This window comes from Molothrus ater, chromosome 1 (genome assembly GCF_012460135.2).
Source record: "Molothrus ater isolate BHLD 08-10-18 breed brown headed cowbird chromosome 1, BPBGC_Mater_1.1, whole genome shotgun sequence".
NCBI lineage: Eukaryota > Metazoa > Chordata > Aves > Passeriformes > Icteridae > Molothrus > Molothrus ater.
Window position 1 is genome coordinate 106,653,491 of NC_050478.2, and position 26,626 is coordinate 106,680,116.

Below are 26,626 nucleotides of genomic sequence, written 5' to 3' on the forward strand. Positions count from 1 at the left end.
CTATCTACTGCTTCCAGCATATGCTGTTGCTCTTGGCTGCAAAACCCCAGAGAAATAATTGCAAAATTAGCCATTCTCTCACACACTCGTTCTAATTCAAAACCAGTAATCAAAATCTGCTGAAGTAGCACAGAGTCCAAAAGAATATCTCGCTCACAGCTGTCTACTGCCAGGTGCTTTCTTGTTTTGTCTTTAAAAAGCTATGCCAGTAGCTTCTCCAGAACATGTAAATTGTATATTGCTTTGCTGAAGAGTGTGTGTATATACATACATACATATAGATAGGGAGGACTTTCTACCACATCCAGATCACATAAGGGTCAGGAACAAGACAGAATCCTGATAAATGGATGGGCTGTGTCACAACGTCTCCATCTCTTCTAGAGAGAGAGATCTAGAAGCATAAATGAGATTTTTCACTTAAAACATCCATGCCTATCTTCATCAAGACAGTTCTGAAATTAAGCGAGTTGCTAGGGAATGAAAAGAACTGCCAGCTGGTGCTCAGGATATGTTAAAGAAGTGGACTGGCACTCCAGAGAATCTTCTCACAATTTTCCCCAAATTTGTCAGTCTAGTTCTGTGCCAAGTTATGACATAACATATCAAAGCATTAGTTTGGTGGGTACTATATTTAACAAGTAGGGTAAGGAAAAGCATTTTTACTTGAGACAAGTTTGTTACATAAAATACAGATTTGTCCAGGGATCCTAAACCCAGGTAACCAGGAAGACGGAGTTTTCCTGTACATCCAAATACTGCAGAGGAAGAGACTCTAGGAGTGTGACCCAACTGGGGCCTCAGCTTTCTGACCACACAACAAGCTATAAAGCTCCTTGAAGTATGTACTCCACCTCTCTTTTGAAAGAGCTGCTCAACAGTTATCATGCCAAGAAAAGCATGAAGCCAACTCAGTAACATAAAGGAAAGTCTGGCTCCTGTAGGGTCCTTTCTTCTCTTGTACCATCCAGGACTGTCTTGCTTTCAGACTAGAGTCACAGTGTGCAAATTCCTTCAATCTGAGTCTCTGCAACAGACCCAGGACTCCAGAGCAGAAAGGCAAGAGCAGATAAGCTTCACCAGAACTGTCTGTCACTCTTGGATGTGATTCTCAGTATAACAAAGCTTTTTAAATACCATACACATTCAGTTCTCATGCTGGCCTTATAGTGCCAAGAGAGGATTCTGCTGGACTGAGGCTCTGCACCTGCAAACCTCTCCAGAGCTGTAGACACTGACCAGACAGCCTTCCCCAGGGCATGAGCCTTACCTAATGCAAGAATACCATGCTATACAAGAAGAAACAGTAGAAGAATGAAACACAGCTGTTATAAGAAACTGCTCCCTAGAGAAACCTCACCCATTTTCCTGAGAAACAGAGAAAGTACATCTACAACAGCTCCTGCCATCAAAGATCTCAGTCTCCAATCCCTTAACCTCAGCCACCTCCTTTAACCCAACAAATTTAGCAAGCCTTGAGAGATTGTTAGGGTGTCAGAGTGAACAAGCCTAGTACTGTACTGTGAGCACAGATCAACAGGCAACTCAAACTGAGCTTTTCCCTGTGCACTTGCAGCGAACTCTTTTCTGAATTAAGATTTGCATACTCCCCCGTCACTGCAAAAAAAGATTTATATTCACAAGTTTCTACAGAGCAGCTGTCAAACAGATGACTAGGAGAAAATGAAGGTTTTTTTTTTTAATTGAACTTAAGGGGTTGTGGGCTGAGGAGGGGGGAGAAGGAATAAGAGTCCCTGTACAGAAGCCAAAATTTTAAAGTGATCTCTGAGACAAGACCAGGCTGACTAGGAAGCTCTCCAGCTCAGAAAACCTGAAAGAGTAACAGTCCAAACACCAGCTACATTTTGCGAAAGTGGGAGAGCACAGGGAAACAGCAGAAGCAATGACAGAAATTTAACTCAAGGGACTTCATTTCCTATTGCTACAACTGGTAAGTTTTCAGATGCAGATAGGAAAGTCTGGCCAATGTTTTTGATTAATAAATAAACCTGAGAAATATTGTGTTTAACCATTGGCACTGTTGGGTTTCAGTTCTGACCAGGTGTTTTCTATCCCTCTGAGATGCCCGAGTTCATTCTTTTAATTCTATTCAAGGCAAGAAGTGACAGGCAGCAGTGTTCTCACAGAGGCTGTGAAGTATTTTTGGTACACATTCAAAAAAAGCCACTTGACAAACTACTCTAAACATGGAAGGAAGGGCAAGAGGTTTGTTTGCTTTTTGTATCATTTTTACTTTTAAGTGATCTGATTACTGTAGACAAACTAGGAAACAACAAGGGATGTAGTCTGCTACTCATTGTACCATTTAGGACAGTTATTTATAAATACAGCACCCAGTAGTGCTAGATACCAGCAGAAGCTACACTATGACAGATTAGCTTCAGTTTACCTAAATATTCCTTAGCTAAATAACTACTTTTATTGCAAGATTGCATCTATGCAAAGCCATCAGTAACCCTCTCAACACACACAAAAATCCTGTTTGCAAAAAAACCCCACTTCTCAGATAAAACCTGTTTAAAAGATAAAAACAAAGGAAGATCTACATTCTTCCCAAACTGGGTACACAATTTGCAAATGAGAAGGGTATCTTATCTGAAAGGCAAAAATCAAGTACCTTTACCCTTTAATTCTTGATGTGCTTAGCCATTTTTCAGCCTTGTGGATGATCTCAGCATTCCTATTCCATTTTCATATGCTCCTGGTCTGTATTAATCAAAGCTAATCGCTAATCACTTCTCCACCTCTCTAGGAGACGGCATTGGTCTTCTTGAATTTTGCTACTTGTTCAGTGCTCCTTCCCTTCCCAGAGCCCTCCTGTTCCACCCCACCCTGCTTTAAACATAGAAGAGTTTGACACATGTTAAGCATTCAATCCTGAAAGTGAGAGCGGCAGCACTCTGTGTGGTATCGAGTTTAATTACACATTTCCACCACGCCCATGATGAGTGGATCAGCGCACTGGGAAGCGCTGTTAACTGACCTATGGCTGTCAGAGTTCAGATTAATAACACCCTTAACTTTGCTCTTCTTAACACTGGATACTGTGCTTTGGTAAAACAAATAACTGGCATTTTCTCTAGGTTCTTCCTTTAATTTCTCTCTCTTTGGAGGGATTTAGGAATTACTGCAATAGTCAAAAAGTACTGACAACAGCATATCACTTAAAGATACAAAGAAAGGAGACTTCAGAAGATAAACTTCAACTCCAGTAAGCAATCTTACCACACTGCAAACATTTTCCTCACTCCAGTTTTGGAAAAGGAAGAGGATATTTCTGTAACTCTGGCCACAATTTCTACAAACAGAACCACACACCACAGACTTTAACAGTGAACAATTCAGTCTATGCCAACACTAGCAGGTAGCATGGCTCAGGCTGGAGCAGATTTGCAAGAGGAACAGATGGTGCTGAGGACTTGACAATCAAACCAGATACGTTTCTAGTGCTGTTCTCTTCAGATCTGCTCTTACTCTGCTGCCATGGATTGAGCTCCAATAGGAGCTGGACTGTATCTTCTGATTCAGCTTCATTCAAGAGCAATTGGAATTTTCTACAATGTGAACCAGAGCATGGCAAATGGGGACAAGTAGTTGCTGCATTGACTATAGCCTTTTTGATACACCTCTTCCTCAAAAACCTGCTTGAAAATTGCTCTGAATTGCCCCATTAGTGATACTTATGTTGAGAATAAACAAAAAATTATTTTTAAAAAATTAAAGAAAGAAAGAAATAAAGCAGCAGTGGCATCTTCTTTCAACCTGTCAAGTCAAAACTAACAATTCCTCAGCTCAAAGTGCAAGCCTACTTATGCAACACTCTCACTTCTAAACTTACTCCTACAGCAGGGATTTAAAAATTCATAGAACTGCAAGCAGAAAAAAGATGGCATCCTGACAGAAAAAATACTCTAAGTAGTGGCATTTTCCCACTGACAGACATTATAACTTGTTATATCACCCTGTTAAAATACATTGGTGTTTGCTCAATCTCCTACACTACTTAGAAAGGTAATTCATAAATATGGCTATTGGTCCAAAATCAATATAATTTGACACTATCAGTTTGCAAATCAGGTTAAGCAAAAGCTTTGTAGACAGATGCAGCAATTGAGATTTCCAAAAACACAAAAAACCTCTCCTCAAACCATACCAACAAAAAACTAATTCCATTCATGCCTAAAGTGAAAGTGGTAACATGTATTCAGCAGTCAGGAAAATACATCACATTTCCCTTTTTCTAGCCGCCTCCCCATCCCCGCCCCCTTCAGAAACAGAAAGGACCTTAATCTCTGCAAAGCACTAAATGTGAACAACCTAGAGAAGAGACTCTAACACCAGACTGATTAAATTGACAGACAGCCAAGAAAGTAAGTCTGTCTCAGAAAATTATTTAAAATGCAATTAAAATGAATTATGTCACGTAACTTCTCCCAAAGGAGAAAGAAATCATGTTTGGGTTTCTTTAGGTATGTTTGTATACATATGCACTCAGCAAGTTTCACAATTTTACAAATCCACTTAACACAATTTGTTTGTAGCTTGCAAGGACTAAACTACCACCTCTGAAAACAGGAGAGGTGGCTTTGAACCCTTTCACTCAACAGTATTTAGAGATCAGGTCAGTTATGAGATGTGTCAACTCGCAGCTCTTTAAAGCTTAATATTCTCTCATATGCACAAGGCAAGCCCAGCTGGAGAGACTACATTCCAACTGCATCAGATAAAGAACTGTTCTCTGCTTTGTTGACAATCAAAAAAGCCTGAGGTCTTTCAGAAGAATTGTTCCTTTGGTTCCAGAGGAAGAACCTGTTTTAGTGCTCCTCAGTCTCTTGTACTTGAAGGCTTGATAAATCTGCTGCTGGGCCAAACAGCAAAGTCTCCTTCACAAAGTTGATTCACTGTGTTCCTGTGCATAGACTTCCTTTGCCTGTTTTTTCACGGCTTAAGTTTCTCACTGCAGAACACCTACAAGGAGTCTGGGAACACTGCTTTTCTCATCTGTCAGAAGCATCAGACAGTTCAGTTCACAGAAAAAGTAACCCCATCCTTGCTAGTGAAGTTTGCCATCACAACCCAATTGTCTGCTACAGTTAGATTATGTTCACCCTCAAGCTTTTCCAGATCCTTTGTAGTTGTAGACAGGCATGTGCTGCCGGATCACCCAGTTAGAGCTACTGCTGAGCTGCATGCACTATGTACAGCTTCTCTATACAAATGCATGTTGCAATCATTTCAGGCAGTTCAGAATCTTCCAAAACTACTATTGGCATGTCCTGCATATGAAATTATGAAAGATACTAAACTGAAGAACAAATAAGGAAAGAAAAGACATTTAAGAAATGCGTGCGGGATTTTGATTCATCCTTTTCTTTCACGTTTAACACTTCAGGTATACAAAACTGAAATAGAACAAGCCTTTCTTAATACCATTATCCCTAAAAATTAGGGATTTTTATACTCTTAGTCTTAACAATATAACAAATGAAAAAGCACACACCACCACGGACAAAGCAAGTCAGAAGGCTATAAGATACAGTTATCCCTCCCAAAATAGGAGGCTTATGTTTTGCTATTTAAAAAAGGGGTGTAGACTCCCAAGCAATCAGACCTTTCATTTCTGTCCTGTGGTTTTCTAACCTTTGGTCACACTAAGATGAAGCAATACAATTCTACAGGTGAGCTCTGGCAAATTTTTACAGCCCTGCTCATAAAACACATCAAGCTTACTCCTAAAATCAGGTCCGTGTTATAAAGGCAGAGATTTCACTTACAGTTAGACTGCTTCCACCTTCTTCCCCCACCCCACCTGCTCCCAAGGCATTCACTACACACATGTTGTCTACACACTCACATCCTGGACATCACCACTTACCTGAAACAGCATCATAGAACTGCTCTTCACTGAGGATGCTGAGAGGCGGAGATCCCTTAACCAGAGACTGCTCTAGTTCATGGTGCTCGGTAGCGAGTGTCTCTAATGCTTCTGACAAGATCTTGTTTTTCTCCTGCTCATGCTCCAGTTTCAAATTCCTCACCTATAAGTAGATACATGTATGAATAAAATCTCATCTCTCTGAAGAATGTGTAGCTGGAAGCTATTCAGAAAATAGACTCTAATGAATAAATAACTAGCAAACAGCTGGAACTGAAACCACATGGATTAATGAGAATATTACAGTACTTGTGTGATGACAATAAGATTGTTAGTCAGCATTTTTAGTAGCTGAAAAATCTGACACGTAAGATCTGACGTAAGTATCAATCACAATTCTGTAAGTGAATTCAAGCCAGATAACTATACCCTAAAACTGAGAGGAAATATTTACAGCTCTACTTGGATGACCTTAACTACGGAGTCAGTGATCAGTTTCTACACGCACCAAGCTCCTTCTACTAGTCTGCTCCAATTTAGGCCAAGCAGCATCATCTAAATTGAATTACAGAGCAAATGTGAATGCCAGCTACAAATAACTACAACTGAACTATGAGCTGAAAACATTTAACCCTGAAGATTACAGAACGAGGTTAAGAAAGAGATTCCTCTGGTAACCGACTTAACGTTGATATAAGCAGCCCTCCCTCTGAACTCCCCAAACAGTTTACCAAGGAGCCAGAAGTTAACAAAAAGAGAAGTCCAGCCACCAGACAGTGGACCTTTTTTAAAACCCAAACATGCAATGGGCTCCAGGGCAGATGATGTTATCCATGTTTTGAGTTCAGTACTACTAATGGGAAAGCAACATGTCCTTCCTATTTCCTCTTTTTTTTTTTTTTGCTGGTGCCTCCCTGCCTTCTGTGCCTGCCAGCAGAGGGGAAAGGGCTGTGACTGAAGGCTCAGAAATGGCCACCTCTCCCAGCCCAACTAGGCTTCAGTGTGCTACCTCTCCTTCAGTCCCTAAACCATTGAGTCTTTCCCTTTCTCCCTTCCAGTCCCTTTTCAAAAGCATCCCCAACCTGTCTTGTCCTCTAGTTTACTCTCAAAGGTCAGTTTACAACACTAATTCCCCCTCCACTAAGAACATGCAAGGACATGACAATTAATCTCTTGGAACAGTTACAGGGACAACTTACACATATACCAACATTACCTTTTTGAATCTAATTTAAGAACTGTTCATATGTCCTCTCTGGTTACAGTTTACATTAAAGCTTTACTTTGGAGGCTTCAGCCCCCTCAGTTATAACCACTTCTCAAACAGTGGATTCAGAGCTGAGCACAAAAGGAGCTAGTAAGGAGATATTAAAAGAGATTTACCACTTCCAGAAAAGAGCTTCTATGCTGGTGGAAACATATCCTCTAGAGAAAGATTTATAGAAGAAATTTTCACCCTCTCAGTTGTGCCAAATACTAAATCAGCTGTTTTGGCTGCCAGGCTCTGAGTATAAGGGGGGAATCCAATTAAATGATAATTAAAAGAGTATAAAATTGGGTTGCTAATTGAAAGCAGAAAAAGCAGTAAGTCACTTACTGTCTAATAGTTTTACCCTGAACAAAATGAAAAAAGTCTGGACTAGTTACTGTCACTTTCATTTAAAGTTCACTCTGACAGTACCAATGAAGCCAATTACTACAATGTTTCATACAAATCAGACATGCCATTGCAAAAGATCTGTTATTAGGCAGTTTCTGCTAAATACATTTGGTATGCTGTCAAACAGTTATGGAACCACCAGCTTAGAGAAACAGCATCAGTATTTTGGTCTCCTGATTCAGGGAGGATAGAGGACTGAAAATAAAATGGTACTTTTCATTCTTATTAAACAGCAAAGTAAAATCAGTTATGAAAATGCTATTTGCAATAATACTGTATTTGTAGGATTGAATTAGATGCCATTATGCTATAATGCTTTGGTAAGGGATTTGAGTGATTTAAATCTTTATCTAAAACTTACAGCAAATTGAAGGAAAATTGAAACAATCTAAAAACCTGGACCCTTTCACCATCCTTTAGTCACAGTTGTGTGACTAAAGAAGCAACAACACACACAGGCCTGAGATCACACCTGCTCCAAAAACGTATTTTCTTGACCTTAAGGTTCCTCTGTCCTATCATAATGTAGTGCTATTCAGAATTGCAGAAGGCGTACTACAAATAAATTCTCTTTTTGTAAAATCAATTTCCAGCTTTACAGTAAGGTTCACTTTTCTGTGTGCTCCCAGACCTCCTTGTTGCCAGAAACTCACTAGTACAACAAAAACCCAAACTTTTCATCTGTTCCATAAGCAATAGGGTGCTAGCCAGAAGCTAAGGAATAAAGAAAACCCACTTAATTTTATTGCTTGCAATTGTTGGGATGTTCATTCATAACTGAATAAACTGGATTTAAAGCAACCCTAATCAATATCTAGGGGCTTGAGATGGAAAGTTATAATATAGCATTTTTTTTAACAGTATGGAGGTTATGGGATGGACACACACATTCAGACAGAGTCCAGAGATTGCCCTACCAATCTCTGCAGCCTGGCACCTCTACATTAGTCATTCCTTGAGGGCTGTTGTCAGGAAATACTGCAACAACACCACATCCTTAAGCACCAAAACAGTTTCACAGCATCAACATGAGAACGAAAAAAGATTTTAAAAATGGTTCTACTACCCTTATGTTATTGATTGTGCCTGTAGAGAAGCAATGCTGGGAGAGATAAAGCTAGCACAACCCTGACGTACTCAACAACACAGGAGAAAGAACCTTGCTTGAAATAAGCAGATTTTTTTTTTAAACACCAAGCAGATTTAGGAGACACTTCCATTTTGCCAATAATAAAAGTCAAAGTGACGAAGTTCACCTCCTAAAACCTACTTGCATAAATTGAATGTAAAGGGACGATGCTGTTTTGTTTTCTCAGAATCACACACACTCTCTTCCCAGTTTAACATGAAACACTGCAGACAGATTGGTGCTGCTTTCAGAGCATAAGTTTATTGAACAATGTAACTGACCAACTGAGTGATAGGTTTTCCCAAAATGTAAGCAGCAGATTGCAATTTTGCATAATTTTGCCATGCTCTATTTCTCATTCACAGGACATGGTCAATGAACAGGATTCTGAGGTGAATTAGTCCCTCCACCTTGCTACCCCACCAACCACTTTTGGAGATGGCATTTCAGTTTTATCCCTTTTGCAGAAGCTGTTTCTTTCCCATTGTGTCTTTCTTCAGTGGCCCAAGACAAAAAAATCTGCAAGATTACAGAAGGAACTTACAGACTAGTTTTAAAATTTGTTTTTAACACAAAAAGTGTAGGATTCATGTAATAAGCAGGAAGAAGAGCATAAAACAAAGTTGAGAAGCATTTCAGTCTATTAAACTGGATGCAGAGAGACCAGTATTCTTCAGTGAAGTATCACCTGATTTTGTGAAGTTGCATCAGCTGAATACTAAATCATTTTATGAACTGACAGAAATATTCATGTAATGCAGTAAATATCACACCAAAATGATGCAGATACCTGTATACACACAGTTCTGGAAATCCAGCCTGAGTGAGAGGAAGTATTGGAAGAATCATTTCATTGACAGCCTGAATAAGGTACGGCTTGTAATACAGCCATGGTTTCTGTACCTTTCATGGTGGTGCCTGAGCTGAGAGACAGATGGCAAATCTTATTGGGTTCACCTCCTTATCTTCCAACCATGGAATGGCTGCCACCTATTAGACTCCTGTCACTGGTGCCCACAATTCCCATGCCACCAGCAGCATTATCAGCTTTCCTCTGAGCTTTATGCAGAAAGTGGCACTGAGTGCTCAAGTGAACCCAGCATGAGGCCAGCTGAGTTCCCAATGCCCAGCTGACCAGGCCTTGTACCTTATCCCTGTCAGGAGCTGTTCTGAACAACAGCAAATAGTTATCAATAAAGCTGGGCTTGTACTCACACCGTTAGACAAGGACACTTTAGATCAGTCCTGCTTCCATCTCCAAAGAGAATGGTATTACAGTCAAACTTCAGATTTCCTATTTCTGATGGAAGCTATCTATCCTTGTCTCACAGAAGCAAACAATCACTCCATCACTATCCTTACAGCTATAGACACAGCTATAACCTCAGACTGAAGTCTTGGTGGTTCTCTGTCAGTGTATCTAGGTCAGTGCAACAATTCACTTTTAAAAACATACTTCTCCAGCTGAAGATGTTTGATATCCACGGTCTGGTAACCAGTTTCACTTTTGGTTTAATTGAATAGAAATCTGCTTCCAACAGCTTCCTATATAACATTCCTGTAAACACTACAGTAAAATTTGCTGCTGTGAACACCACATTGCAAGTTTAAATGGTAGAAGTGAGTTATTTTAGCAATCAAACTGCCCTTTCTTTTGTTAAAGGAAAGTAACAAACTATTTGCAGATACTCCTATTGCCGTTCCATGTTATCTGAAATCCTGCTAAGCACAAGAGCAAAGTTTAGAAGTTAATTTCTTCATTGTGTACTACTGGCAGAAACTTCATATGCTTATTCCAAAATATCAAAAAGCTTATCTGTGTGTAACATACACCAGTCCCACTCCATTCTGTACCCTCAGTCTTACTTAGGTAGGTGGGAGACCGGTAACAAGCACCAAACCACTCTTTTTTATTCCCTTTTTTCTTTTTTAAAGGGTAAAGTCTTGAACTATATCAGCACAGCCTGTAACCAAGGCCTCTCTGTCCATCCTGAAGACATCTTAGAACAATACACAAAATACTTGCTTTGTTTGGTGCTGGATGCCTTTAATTTAAATTAATGCACAACAACAGTGGCACTTCTGTGGGGTTGGAAAGGATCACACCACTCTATGCTCAGCTAATAACTGATCATCTCAGCAACATGCTACTGCAGCTGCAAATAAGCACTAAACCAAACATACAGCGAGCAAGGCACAAAACAAATACAGACACCTCAATAATATGCAGTGCTACATGCTTTCAACATTCGAACAGCAAATTAAAAGACAGCATACCTTTAGATCCTACTTCTCCTGGATTGAGAAAAAAGACAGATTTCACAACACCGCAGTGTGATTTAGCTGAATTTTATTTTCAGGCACTCAACTTCAGTGCTAGGAGCAACTGCCCAAAACACAGACTTCAGAGTTGTGCTGAAAGGAAGTACCTCCTCTTTCACAGAGAAACCATGAGGGGATCTGAAGACAGACTCTGCTGGAATGTCAGAACACTGTGTACCAACCCTGCTCTGCAGTAAGCTGAGCACGGGAGAGCTGCCCGTGACACCGCCTCACCAACGGCTCTGATGCCTCAGAAGGGAGGGCTTGCTTTTCAAAATGAATGGCCTTGTCCAACTGCCACAGAAATTCCTTTCCCCCCAAAATGTCGTTTCTGATAGGATATTTGCCACAAAGCACAGAAATGAGGTGCAAGTTTCAGCTGGAGGGTAGGGGCTAGACTAACACATGGCTGGAAATTAAGACATAACCAAGGAATTAGAAAAACACTGCTATAGTAGAACTAGCATTTTTATGTGAACATCTCCTGATGTTTTCTGTAATAAAGTAAAACAATTCAAACCTGCCATTTGTTTCACACTACATCTATTCATCTGAAGCTGATAGTTTCCAGGGTCAGCTTCTCCAACAGGACATACTATACTGAAAGACAGAACTTACAGAGCACTGCATTGTAACACATTGCACTACAGAAAACTCGTCACAGAAATCACTGGGAGTCCAAAGCAAGAACTCTGTCCCTTCTGTGATTTTCATACCAAACGAAAACCCCTACCAAAAATGTAAGGCAAAGAGTGGAAATCACAACCTCGATGCAGAGTTTGATATGTACACAGTTTGTCTATTCTAACAAGCACAATTGTAATTTTGCTGTTAGTACAATACAGTCCCTATTGCTAGTGCCTTCTTGCATTAGCCAGTCCTTTGTGATGTCCAGTTTGAACTAGTGCTGAGTAAATCTATTAATGTAGAATGAGAACTAAAAAGTTTTATAAAGAGCCAGGCCTGCCTCTGTGTCTTGAACAAAGGTAGAAATATGAAGACTGATTCTTTTCCTTGAGGTGTATCTGTTTAGAAATGGAACAGTTCTATATACTTTGCTAGCTAACTTCAAAGCATGCTACTGCAGCACTAGTTCTACAGGACAGACTTCTAAGAAAAGTGCTGTTAAGACTTTCTGCTACCTGGAATAGTACCAAATTGCTGCTTAAGCTGCTACTGAAGTGAAAACTGAAACCAGTTGTTCTCAAGGAGAACTCACTCCAAAAGTTCTCATAGTTTTAACCATAATTGAACTTCAATACTTCCCAGATGCTTCCCAGAAAGAAAACAAATTTTAGAAAAGGATTGATTTTTACCTCTTCTCATGGGACTTAACTCTAACTAAGCACACATCAGTATATGATATGAATATGTATAATCATGCTTTTCTCTTAATCTTCCACCCCAAAAAGCAGGAACAGTTCTAGTTTCAGAATGCTGCTTTGCAAGTATGCCTCAGGTATTTGAGGCACTAGATAAAGGAATGAGTGACTTATGAATACTCCTAGGGCACATCAAAAAACTGCAAGTGTGACAGCACACATTAAAGCAACAACAGAGTGTTCCCAAACAGATGCAATCAATTTCATGAAGACATCCCCAGATTCCTAAAGCATGTAAATATTTTACACAAACCTTTCAGAGTTCTGATCTGTTTATACACAAGCCCTTCTACAAAGAACCTCTTGCTGACTCACTACTCCCCAGCACCATCAAGCACAAGGGACTTGTGACAAATGTCTGCTATGTAAACATATGTTAAAGTCTTGCATCCTAACTCTTCATTTGCTGGAGTAAACCAGCTCCTATAAACTTCAACACAGCCTGGGCTTTTCCCAGGGAACAGAAGACTGATCCAAAATAGGTCATGATTTACTTTAGCCATTACTTCTTGCTCAGGTTTTCCCCCTCTCTGTGCCATAAGCCTGTCAGTTACCCAGCTTCAGAGATCTATCACACCTAAATCCAGCATAGATAGAAAGTGAAAGTGACTTAAACTACTGCTACTGCAACTACTGAAAAGCAAAACAAGATGTGATCACTTAATCAAGGAGGTAAGCTGAGCTCACTGGTGATAGGCAAATGGTTATTTACTGTATCACAAGACAGCATCAGTCTTCATCTCCAAAGTCCAGCCAGCTGACTCTACAGCATCAGAGTACCACATCTTACTGAGATCATCATATTCAAAAGAGAAAACACACCTGGAGGCAAACATAACAGCTGGCTTGCTTTCAGACCCATATACAGAAAACATCACCAATACAGTTTCTTTTTGTACAAAGGCTGAAAGACCCACATACACACAACCAAACCCCATACATACCAATTTAAAGTCCTGGTAATCTGGTCTCTTACATCCCAACTCGAAGTCTATAGAGGAAAGCAAAGACTTTGTAGAACAAGTCATACGACTGCCTCAGTCATTCCCCAGATGAACACAAGAGTTCATTGTTAGTCAACCACGAACATTCACATCAAAGTTCAAGAGGACGAGTTTAGCAGGGCTGATTTGGAATGGTCATTTCATTCTTCTGAGCACAGAGTTGTAGTATCTCCCTATATTTGATTTATTAATATAATTAAACTCTGCTGATGAAGGAAAGGATCAGGTATGATCATAAAACTTAGAAAAATACAGCAGAAGCACCAGTGGAAGCAAAAGCCATGCTATCCGCACAGAAGGAACTCTTACTTTGGCAGGATCATGTGAACTCAGGCAGACATTTAGGCTGTAAGAGAACTGATATTCAAGAGCAAAGCCAGAGATGCTGAGAGCACGCAGCAGCCTTCTCCCAGCATACATATCTAATATAAAAACTCATAATTCAAAACTGTTGGGAATAACAGTTTCTGAACTAGCCACATGCTAGGGACAAGGACTGTTTGCCTCCCACCTTTCCCTCTTAAGACGCTAACACTTCCTCCTCAACACGGACCTTGCTGCCTTCCTTCCCCTCTCCTGTTTCCACATTTGGCTATGTCAAAGTCTGTTTATTCAGAGGCTGCTGAAGCACTGCAATTTTAACCAGTGGAGAATGTCGCAGTTCCCAGCCAGGAACCTGTCTAAGAGCACATGAGCAAACTGCAGAGACTAATAGCTGATTGCAGATTAGAAAGTTGGTTTTGGCTTAAAATCTTGGATTTAAACTTTTCTATCAGAGAAACTGCTTTCTTCAAAGTGTTTCTGCACAGTCAAGACCTAAAAAAGCTCTTTCTGGCCTGTTTCTAAAGTGAGACTCAATGGCAATTCCAAGTCTTCCTCTCAAATGTATTTGTTTTTCCCATTTTACTTTAACGATTTAACTGTAATCTGATAAATGTCATGAGGTCTACTTAGGTTTGAGAGCTGCAGAAGTTGCCAGTCTCCAGAGCCCATTCTGTCCCTACTTGAGTTCCAGTACTATAATACTGATTAGTCAAATATCAGGACTTCAAAGAAAAAACCTTCTGATTTTGTCATTTTCTGTGAAGTATTGTTTCTATTCTGAGTAATGCTGAAATTAAATATTGCTGCCATTCACTCTTGCCAGTACTAATGCCAAAACAAGCTGGGAGTCAATGACATCTGAGCGATGCACGCATTTGGGAAGCACGCTTTGAGCTGCAGACTTACACGATTACCAAGAAAAACCACACCCCAAGGATATTTTGCTGCCCCAGTGAGTTTAAGTGAGTTTATGTTCTCAGAGGAATATGCCACAAGTAACTTTCCTCAAACTAAAGGCCTCATTGAAGCTGATCTATTATACTGATGCCAACAGAACCAGAACACCATACTGCTGCGTGCTTTCAGATCCAGTAGAGACAATTTTTTGTCTTCTCCTTTTGAAAGGCTGGACATCTTTGAAGTTTGCTTGTCTCACAGAGAGACCAGATTTTAAGATGTAAGTGCTCTTAAGAATGCATACAGGAAACATTTTCTTTTTATTCTTAAGGACTGTTTTGAAAATAGATCTTAAGGCAGTTTTGATCTAACTACTTCCCTTAAGTATTCTTCCATATACACCACTGATTACTTTGATCAACCCCTTTGTAATCTCTCCCCCACACTTCTTCCCAACTGGACTATGGCAAATGCATGCAATGTTTTCTCTTTTGAAGCAAATGTCACGTTTTTGCCATGTTTTTGTTGGCTCTTACTGGCTTACTAGTGCTGCTGGACTCAGTTGTTGACTCAGAGTGAAAACAGCTTCCTATTAAAAAAAAATTAACACTTTTGAAGCTGGCTATCTGTTGTACAAGCTCTGCATTGGGAATCTTGTTAATTATTCATCATTCATTAAGTCTGACAGGTTTTTTAAGAAGAAATTCCAAAACAAACATGCATGCCTGTACAGTTGTTCTGCATTTCTGAAAAACTCAGATGTCTCACTTGCCAGTTTTTATTTTATTTTGGATACTAACCAAATTGATGTGAAAAAATGTTACATAGGCCAGAAATCAACAGTGAGTTTTACAATGCAATGCTGGAGTTCTTATCTCAAAATAAAATCCACCTTGGAAAGCATTCTTTGCTGTTTCTGCTATAGTCCAGAACACGTTCTTCCCACATTTCCAATATTAAATATCCAGACTTCAAAGACCAATACAGATGCAAAAATCCCACTTCTACTTCAGATTTTATAAGACTTGGAGCATTAAGAAGATTGCCCCTTCTAAGGAATGATTTTCCTCTGAGACACTGTTTTTGTCCTTACTCCTAAGCAGGCAACAGCCAGCAGACTTCAGCCAGGCCCTGGGTAGGTTAATAAGACATTTCCTGAAATTAGAGTAAGTCATGCAGACATTTGTCCAGCAGTTACAGCAGACAGATAAATATGCTCTGGAATACGGAAATTCAGTGCAGAACTAGATAATCCAAATGCTCTCATTAGTGGAACAGATCCTTTCTCCTTATGAATGATCTCAAACACTTTTGCCCTTATGTGATAGAGACTTTATACTGTTGTTGTGTTTGAGTTTTTAAAAATTTTTTTCAAGAACATTGCAGCAAAGTTATTTACTGTTAAGTCTTCTATTTACTACTCTCCTATATGGAATCCAGCAGCATCTATAGTTCAGAGGAAGAAGTGACCCCAGATTAAACTTCTAAATTCTCCCCACTACAAGCTGAAACAGAATCTGACAGTCTAGAATGACATATCATTTTTTAGATTCATTAAATTGCATGTGTAAACAAAGACAATCGTAGAAAAGCACTGACCACATATTATCAGCTGATCTTGGACATATGGTTCCTTGAAATTTTCTAACACTACTGTACTGGACTGCCCCTTAAGTATTTGTATTTCAAAGGACTGTTCAAACTAGAGAAGAGGGGGCTCAGGGCAAATCTCATCTATATACATACCTGAAGGGAGGATGAGAAAACAGCTGAAGCCTGGCTCCTCTCAGTACTGCCCAGTGGCAGGAGAGAAAAAAAGTGAGCACAAGTTGAAAGGCAGGAAATCCTCTATGATTGTCAAAATGTCTTATTTTCACTGTGATGGTGACAGAGCACTGACACAGGATTCCCACAGAGGTTATAGAGCTTTTATTCTTGGAGATACTCAAAAGTCATCTGGACATGGTCCCGAGCAACCAGCTCCAGGTTGCCTTGATTGAGCAGGGGCGTGGACCAGAGGACCTCCAGAGGTCCCTTCCAACCTCAACCATTTCCATTTTGCTCTTCTGTGAAATTAGGGTTTAGGCCTTAGTCGAAAATGTCGCTTCAGAGGTGAAGGAGATTCAGGTCAGACAAAACTAGATTTCTGCTATCCATAGGCACAGATGCCTGCTGTCTAAGGTTTCCAGCTGTCTAAAACAGCCAGCTCATTTTAACCTCAATTTGATTTGTCTGACCTTGCAGCAAGGTGTTTCACTGGAAAAACACACAATTCAATTTGGATGCATAGCACAGGACACATCCACAATTAATAATATTGGCATTTCCAAAAAGGTATAAACTACTGACAAACATGGATTACCACATTACCTAGAGGAGGTATACTACTATCTTGACAACTCAAGATTTGTCCTCACCACAATGATCAAAGCCTTGTTTATGGGTGTCCTATAAGTTTATGTCTATCAGGGGAAAACCATCAAGTTCCTGCAGATGCTTTTCTGCTGCTGCAGCCCTGCACAAGACCTGGAGGCTGATACTCTGACCACTTACACTGAATATTTCCAGAGAAGATTAGAGTAGTTTTGTTCTCTCACCATAGTTTTTGACTCAAAAAAAAAGGGATGTGCAACAGCACCACTATTATATTTCAAGACTAACAAGAAGCCGTATTCCTATTTAAAGGTCAAACATATTTGAACAAGATTTTGTTGTGGAAGCTGTGTAGCTTTGGCAACATAAAACTCCTTGAAGCCAATGAAAAAGTTTGCAATCTACTTCTATGTTAAAAAGTACCCCTACATTATGAAAGTACACTGCAGACCCCTTCAAATAGGCATGCTCTAAAGCCATTCTCAAAGTCTCCTAGCACACCTAGGAGACTGTATCACAAGACAGCATCAGTCCTCATCTCCAAAGTCCAGCTAGCTGACTCTACAGCATCAGAGTACCACATCTTACTGAGATAATCACATTCAAAAGAGAAAACACAGCTGGATCCAAGAGTTATTGCATTGATGTCCATATTTTAACATTGATAATGTAGCCCTGACAAGCATGAGAGGAGGGAAAACATTCCTCCTGAGTCCATTTATCTTACAAATGGCTTAACATGAAGCTATGCAAGCCAGGTAAGCACATCACAGGTGTCACTCCCAAAGACAAGATGTTCAGATGAGGGCTGTGCTTAGAAAGCCAGGCATCATCTTTATACAGGACTCATCAGGATGTCCACAACAAATGGATACACTCTGTTTGTAAGAGGAGCTCTATCTTACCATTTATTTGCAGTAACATTCAGTTCCCTATAAATGGAGCATAATTTGTTTTGTGTGTGCTAATCAACCAACCTGGAGAGCATAGGCCTGTATTTCCCATTTATACATAACACTGAAAGCATTTATTATTAAAGTGTATTATTGCTGCATTTCAAGGAGAGTGACGTTAAGAACAATACAAGCAATGTAGAGAAGGAGTTTACTAACATTCCTTTATGAACAGGCTTGGCATGTACCTTCAAGGAAAACTTCAACACCAGTGATTTATTTTCAGGGTGTAAATGCTTTCTAAACACAGTCCATTTACCAATTCTAGTGATATTGTCAGTGACTCAGCAGCTAGCATTATACTGAGGCATTTCATCAGTGGACAGCAGGGCAAGCAGAGATAACACATTTCTGAATACTAATATTAAAACAAATAAAGCTTTTAAAGTCACTGGCTTTCTAGGGGGTGGTGAGAGGGAGGCCAACAAGTACATATTTGGACACAAGATAAAAAAAAACAGACAAGAGATCAAACTCCACAATTGCTTACCCTGATTATAAAAATGGTATCAGCTCTAATAAGTCAGAATAAAAAAAAAAGTGCAAAAAGCAGTTCTGGTTGAAATACCATGACTGTGACCTGGTGAAGTTTAGGTTATAAACAAAACACAATGGACAACACACCCTCCCCATAAATGCTAATACTGTCTAAATGGAAATCATCCCTTTTTTATTTTTACTTCATAGCTAGAAGACCCCTGTATTTCATGGAACCAAAGTGACTAAAATAAGCCAACTAAAAAAATGAGAAAGAACATCAGAAAAGTAAGTTTAGATTCAGTCAATCTCCTTTATTCAAGGACAGGCTACACATGGACAGCTTATTAGCCTATAAGGCAACAGATCTGGCATCACTGATGTTTAAGGAAACCAATAAAACTAAAATATACAAAAATCTCACTACATGACAAATTTAGGATGATGGAACAACTGTTAAGTGACACAAAGCCTTAAGTAACTTACGCTGCCCAGAAACACTGCTTTTAAAACAGCTTCACACACAATACATGCATAATAAAGTTAAATGTTCTGTCTCCCCCAAAAGCATGTGTTACTATCCAGTACTGGATAGACTACATGAAATTGGTTTTTCATATGTGTAGAAATTATTATTTTTAATTATTACTCTCACAAAATAGCTTTTATCAGACTTACATAGAACAAGAGGCCTTATTTTCTTATATATTAATTTTTCATAAATCAAGTTTCAAGAAAGAGAGGTCAAGAAGAAAGATACCTCTTCAGAGAATTAGTAAATGCTTTTGACCACAGTTATCCAGTTTGGTGTTCTGATGTTTTATGCAGCTGAGACACAAAAACAGACCACTCAGCCAGATTGTGACTGCAGTCAATTAACTAACACACTTGCCAAGCAAAATCCCAGCAAACAAAGTTAACAGATATGCTGATATGGATAGAGGTTCAGCCTCCTGGGATTTTTTGGGGCCTAATTTTTTTCCTGAACTGTTACCAGTCCTTAACTGATAATACACTGGTTGGCTGGGAGCAAACAAGTTTTTAGAACTCTGCTCTTCAACCATTCTTCCAAAACACATCAGGTACAAATTAAACCAGATCATGGAAAACAAGCTGATCAGTTTTACATGCCATGATACATCACAATGACATCAGAGGAATAGAAGTGTGTACCCTTCTCACTCCAGTTTGTTTTCTAAGCAGGAGAAAAAAACAAACAATATTCTCATAGCATTAAGTAGTGAAAACACTTTGAGAAAATATCCATCTTATACATTTCTTTTTCTGTTTGTCTCCATTAGCTGGGAGACAAGGGCATAATTTCACAAATACATTCATAGAAAACAGAATTCCTAATTCATATTTGAGAAGCTTACTCTATCAAGAACTATTCCATTAAACTTGATTGCTGCTCAGTTTTTTCCCCCTGCAGCCTCAGCTAAGACTGTTTTCTCAGCATTAAAAATTAAGTACTCAAACAAGTGGTACACAAGACCTTAGAAGTAAACCTCAGAGCAGGAGCTGCAGAAGCACATTAAGGAGGAGTCTCATTTCAAACCAGTATGTTTTTACACTGTGTTTCCCCAGAGGCCCATGAATGGATTCCAAGTTAGTTTACACAAGGCTGCTTAACAACAAACGCCAACAAAAAACACATCTATGGGCCAAGCATTAACCACTGTGGGAAGTGCAAGAACAGCTTAGCAGTGGGCTTCCAGCTGGGCTACAAAGTGAGTAGCAGGGAATGCCTTCAGACAAGCTGTCTGACCAGCTTCCATGCAGACTCTTTGAGCTACAGGTCAGTAAGAGTCTCTGTGTCACTACAAGTCAGTATGTCACTTTGTACACTTCAAAGTCAACCTCCTTCTTGCAGGTGGTGATATGTTGTATCAGCAATCTTGAAGAAAACAAACTAATAAGAAAACAAAAAAACCCCCAAACCCACCAAAAAAGTCTCTAGAGTTGGGACCCTGCAGTATTAGAAAGACTAGAAGCACTTGCCTTTTACCCTATAGTAACATCTGAGCATCCTTTTGTGAGCCAGAACTATCTTTCACCCAGAAGCCTTTCCAATATAGCACTTGCCCAAGGATCTTACCAACTGCTTCAAAACCTATCAAATGCTTCAAAAAAAGCACTCTGTCAACACACATAATACCCTTTCATAAAAGAACAGCAGTAATATTTACTTATCTTTCCCCTGAATGGAGACTCAGTATTTCTTATTTTAAAAAGCTTCTGTCTAAGGCTGCTGCTTAGCTTCACTTCCCACTCTGGTGACCTATTGAATCTTGGCTGCTCTAGGGAAATCTCAGAAAAAAGAAGTTATGCTCTTTAACTCCCCCACCTCTGAGATACTTTGGACTTGCTAAACTCCTGCCTCTACTGGTAAGGACATTGTCTTCACAGATCTGTAGTTGGCTTTATACCTGCAAGGCTGCAGTACACTGGTAGAAAGTAATGCTTTCAAAGGAAGAACACTATGCCATTCACAAATATCTCACTATCAGGTTACTCCAACTTTAATATCTTCACAATAGAGCTTTAGCCCAGATGAAAAATGTGCATATAGAGAACCCAAAAATTAGTATAGCACAAATCAAAGAACTGTCAACATTCTAGCAGGAGAAAAAAACCAAATGACTTTCCTGTCAGTAGCTTTGTTCTCTTATACACCCTGCCTATACAGCATTCCCCAACATTTTATATCCTATGCTCCTTGCATAAGGGAAAAATACCATTCTTTACTAGGGACCCCATCTGAGCATAGAGAAGCTTCCAATGAACTTGTAACCTTCAAACAAGATTCAAGCTGCACTAGGTGCTCCTAGTACACTTCCACTCATTTGGAGGAGAAGGGAAGAAACAGGATCAAGTCAGTTACTGACCAAGAGCAAATAAAGGTTTTCTTGATGTAGGTACACCTTGATTCTCTCAACACCAAACAGCTCTTGCTGTGTTCAGTCCAATCATCAGCTGTCTGAAAACTGTTCTCCTTTCCACAAGCACACAACCTGAACAGCATTCCAGTTGTTCAGGGCATTGCCTACAGGCCTTGACACACTGAGGTTTTCCCTCGATCTCTGCTACTTTCAGCAAGAGCTGAACAGAATGGACAACATTAGTTCCTCTGTGCTCCAGTGATTGAAAGGAATAAAAATTAAAAAATAGGGCTAGCTACTTGTTTCAAAACACAAAGAGAAAAGATCAGAAAAACAAAGGCAATGGTTTTATCAGCTGAGGGAGTATGGATTCTATGGTTCTAGGTCTAGTTCAGAAGCCAACCAATACATGATCCCCTTACTAGACCTAACTCAGAAATCTTATCATTAACCTTTTTTTTAGCTCTCTGATTTTATTTCAGTCCCTCACCCCTCTTCATCTCTCCCTCCCACACACACCAGAGGCTCCCAAGACCTTATAGAGGTTAATGTAGCTGATGATATTGCCAGATGGAAGAAAAGGACTGCTGATGGATGCCAGGACTTCTCTAGCAGATTTGCACAGGGTGCCTTTATCAGCATTTCTCCCTTGACTGCAGGTTCTCATCACTTCTCTTCTCATCTGCACCCCCACAAAGAAACAGATAATAAAATTTCTCATTAAGGAGTCATCTGGACATAGCCTACAGGCACCTTCTTCATTCACAACACAGTAAGGTAGGAAGGAGGTTTAAGTGATAACAGCCATACTCATACCTGTCTCCCAGAAGACAAATCAGAAATATATTAAAGACAACTATTTATATGCCAGAGAGCATGCAAGCATTCACTCACAAGAACACACAGAGACACATCTAACATTCAATTATGTTTCCAAGAAATCTGAAATAAACTAAGGCAGTGCACTGATCTTCCAGAGACTGGTATTTACCAGTTGAACTGTGTGCACATTTTTTATTTACAGGATGTACATACAAGAGATAGCACATTACGCCATGGTAAAGATAACTAAGTTCAAGGACTATGACCCACAGTATATTGACATTAAAAAGTTTTTGTGGAAGTGACAAGCTTAATTTGTTATGGCAAATTCTTTATAGCTGAAATATACAACTCATTTAATGCAAAAAGTGAAGAAACCTTTCCTGTATTCCTTATCTCATCAGCTAAGGCTTTTCACCAGCTTGTAAACAAGTCCCCTTTTTAAGACAAAAACAAACTGGAAAGAATGACAACTGCAAAGGCTGAAGATCAAAGCCACAAACAGACTACAAATGAAACCAGCTTACAACTACTACACGTTCTACACTCATGCAGCTCTTAATTTACTGTTACATATAACCCTTGATGGTAAAAGTGAAACTTAAGAGTCAAGATACTCATCTACACACTTTACCTAAGCACTGGTTAGTGAAGAAGCAAGGCAAAAAAGAGGAAAAGCCAATTTCTTTAAATAAATAATTTTTTTCTATCAATTTCACACTGCTTCAGTACAGGTAATTCAAGTACTAGAGATGAATTTTAAACTCATTCAGAAAATCTAGCAGAGAGAATACTGTGAAAAGAACCTTAAGTTCAACTCCTCCTACAACTACATAAAATAACTCAGGATGCAAAAACTACTAGAATCAAACTGCATGTGGTTTGTAGGTTCTGATATTTGCTAGAAATAGTCCAAGGCAAATCCTGCTTTGAAACACTACTTACTAACCTTGTGCCAAAGTCACTGCAGAAAACGTTTCAAGTTGTGCAGGCTGGCTCCGACACCAACGCCCCAGTATGTACTCAGATTAAAGCAACCAAGTTACATTCCCTTTTCCCTTCGCATGTTTTAACTATTTGGCAAAAAGTATCTGTGCTCGCATTTGTTTGACACTGACGGGTTCATCCCAATGTCAAGAAGGAAACAGAGGCACAGAGAGCAGCCCCCAGCCCATCACGAACGTGACATACCGCGGGACGATTCTGAGCAGCGCCGTTCCGAGGGAAGCCGCCCCGGCTGTAGCAGCAGCGGCGGCAGCACCTGCCGGGCGGGCACACGCCGCGGGCGGCCCCTTCACCTTGCACCACACGCCGCGGGCTCCGCGGCCGCCCCGGCGCGGCGCAGGGCGGGGCGGGGAAGTCGCGGCCGCCCCGCGTAGTCGGGGCGCGGCTCCGCTCAACGCCGCTCCCGCCGGGCTCCTCCGGGCGCGGGGCGGCGGCGCAGGAGGAGAAGGAGCAGGAAACCAGCCCCAAACGGCGGGGCGGCCACGCCGGCTCCCAGCCCGGCTAAAAATGGCCTGACAGAGGGAGCGCGCCCGCCCCTGCCGCGCCCCCGCCCCGCCGCCGGGCTCGGGCGCTGCCCGGCGCTCACCGCCGCGGCTCCCGGGGCGGCCCGCGGGCTGTGCGGGCTCCCGAGCCGTGCGGGGCCGCCCCGCACGGAGTCCCGCCGCAGTGGGTTATTTCTGGAAGCTCCCCCCGCCCCCCGCTCCCGGCTCTGCGGCGTCACAGCCGCTCCCGCCGTGCGGAGCGGGGAGGTCACGCCTTTCCCGGCGCGGGGCCCCCGCGGCCGCACGGAGCCCGCACCGCGCCGCGCTCCCCGCGGCCGCCCGGAGCGCCCCCGCCCCGCCGCGCACGCCGAGCCCCGCACGGCGGCACCGCGGGGAAGGAGAAGCGGCGGGCAGACGGAGCGATCGGAGATTCATGCACCATTTCTAGCGCAAGTGGAAGACGGCTGAAGCTGGCTGGTTTAGTGCTGCGTTAGCAGTTTCATCTGCGGACTGCGCGATTATGCTACAATTGCCAAAGCACAGTGATAAGTAACACTAAATAAAGTTTCCTCTAGAGAGCATAAAGTGCGTTCACTGTGGTTATCCTTACTGAAGTGAGGAGCCTCTCCTCATAAGTCAAGCAGTAGCTTCTGGTATGCTGACAATTTAAATTAGAGGGAAAAAGAATTCTCCTTAAAGAGGAAAGATAGAAAGGCACCAGGCTTGAGAAAACATTAATTTTAGAGATAACTGGATTTCATGGGACATGCACAATACGACTGCAAGGTTATAAATATATTGCTTTTCAAATGCCAACAAAGCTACAGTCTTGAAATCAACCCTGAGCAGCAAAAAACCAGGGCCCTGACTTATAACGGACAACAAAGCCAAATGCTGTGGGTTTAAGAACAGTAATGATCAATGAGTGCAGCTTCTTGGAAAGCTGCAAGTCTTAGGAAGAGATTATGGCATTTTAAAAAGCCTGCACTATATTTCTGAACTTAGTAGTTTGAAGTTTAAAAATACCAAGAAAAAAAAATTCTCCAGGATCATATCTTCTCCCTGTCATGACCAACTGATTTCACTAGCTATGGTGGAAAAACAAGTTCACACCTCAGCCTATCCCTCTGTGCCCAAATCTATGTGCTTCCAGATTAAAATAAGGCCTCTATTACACCTACAGAGACTATTCAAGTTCAAGTAAGGTGACATTACAATTTCACCATATGTTTTGCCATACACCACTCTGGAAAGCTATTTTAGTCTGGCTTGAAGCAAGATGCCAACACAATTAAGGAATACTAACTAACACTATACACCCACTGTTGTAACAATTTCCCCCTCATCCGCAAGTGAAGCTGGCAACTTTAATATCAGACTTTCTTAAGGAAAAAACTCAATGTGAAAAAAAAAGCAATGGTTGTTCCACTCTGCTAGAACTTAAGTAAGTCTAAAAGACTCGTGACTGGAAACAAAGGACTTGGAAAGGAATGAAAAAAAAACCAAACCTAGACAATGGAGCCAGTGTTTGTAGCTCACTGTTAAATAACTGGAAGACAAGCAGCACCAACACAAACCTCATTCTGGAACACAGCTTACTGAAGTCAGTAGAGTAAGAGCCTAACCCAGGGATTACAGTTACCACAGTACAGGAAGACAAGCTTATTCCATGGTACTAGAGTATTGTCAAGAAGGAAGAAAAATACCAGCTCTCCTACTCTAGGAACTAGTGAATTTGACATATATTCCCAAATTGAAGTGTTTGCATTATGTTTAACACTATACAAGATATTTGTTACTGGGAAAGCCAGAAGTTCAACAAATAGCATTTGCACACCCACCAAGCACATGGTCTGAAAACAAATTCAGAAGCAATATTGTTCAACACTTCAGTTAGCTAGCAGAAACTAAAAAAAAAAAATCCAAAACCTAATTTTCTCAATATTTTGACCTTCAAATCAGCAAAGCAACAGCTTTATTGAATTCAAGCATTCAGTTTGAACATTGCAAGCAATAGCTTGTAACCAAAATGTCTCTTTTCTGAACACCCAAATACTAAGACATCCTTTTGCAAAGGCATATACCTAGTCTTTCTCTAGAAGATTAATTTTTTGTCTCATTCAGTATGCAAAAGGACAGCTTATCAGCAACATGAAGTGGTATGGGTTTGTGTATTTATTTTTGTAACAGGTAAACAGGGAACTAGACAAATATGCTAAGCTGTTAAACCCTTTATAGCCCCAAGCAGCACAACACATACCCCTTCTTGCTTTGTGAACAGGTTAAGGCACTCAGCCAGAGCCTCACACGTTTCCTGGGATACTTCAGAGACCACATCAACTTTCTGCAGGAGGGGAGAAGATATTCCTGAAAGCACAAAAATATTAGTAATGTTAGAAGGACATTGTAAATGTCAGGATTCTTGTAATTATTTTTTCCTCTAAGTAATACAGACATAACATTCACATGTTACAGGAAGGCTGGTGCATTGCAAGATCTGTGGGAGGGTTTTTTTTGCATCCTTTCCCTACTGGTATAAGAGGCACAAGAATAGATTGAGTTTCTCTTTCAGCATGGTTTAGAAAGTAGAGGCAGTAAGCCATGGCAGCAGGACAGTGGGAAAGGAACTAGCAACAAACTCCTTTTAACCACTTTCTACATTTTAAAGCTTCAGGTGACAGAATTTAAATAAAAAGGATTCTGCACTGGTTTACTATAAATAGAAGTGCAAAATGTAGATTTTTTTGCCTTCTGCCATGTATTACATAGAAGAGAAAGAGCTTACCACAGTGCTCAGTGCAGCTGAAAATTTAGGTTTGAGAAAAATAGATTGAATTGTAACTACAAGTACACTGAACAATTAAAGGGGAAGACTTTATTTTCATGGACTCGTGTAAGTAGTACAGCTTGTCATGTCACATCCTGACTTCTATGACCATTTACAGAAGGAACTGCATGTCTAGAACCAGCAGGAAATCATAACTCAATCAGCTGGTAGAAATGATTGGAGTCAACCTG

At 40.6% G+C, this 26,626-nt stretch overlaps 1 protein-coding gene across 4 annotated transcripts in view; it reads right to left on the minus strand.

Moving 5' to 3' along the window:
• Positions 1-26,626, minus strand: part of OSBPL1A (oxysterol binding protein like 1A) — a 77,327-nt gene that overhangs the window by 23,662 nt on the left and 27,039 nt on the right. For 2 of the 4 annotated variants that reach the window (XM_036404641.2, XM_036404640.2), the window contains exons 16-17: positions 25,869-25,975; positions 5,897-6,059 (exon numbers count right to left, since the gene is read on the minus strand). In XM_036404641.2, the coding sequence (XP_036260534.1) occupies positions 5,897-6,059; positions 25,869-25,975 (270 nt within the window). Of the gene's footprint in view, positions 1-5,896; positions 6,060-13,333; positions 13,426-23,312; positions 23,636-25,868; positions 25,976-26,626 lie in introns of those variants that run through there. The other 2 variants (XM_036404653.2, XM_036404648.2) reach the window with 2 other exon arrangements.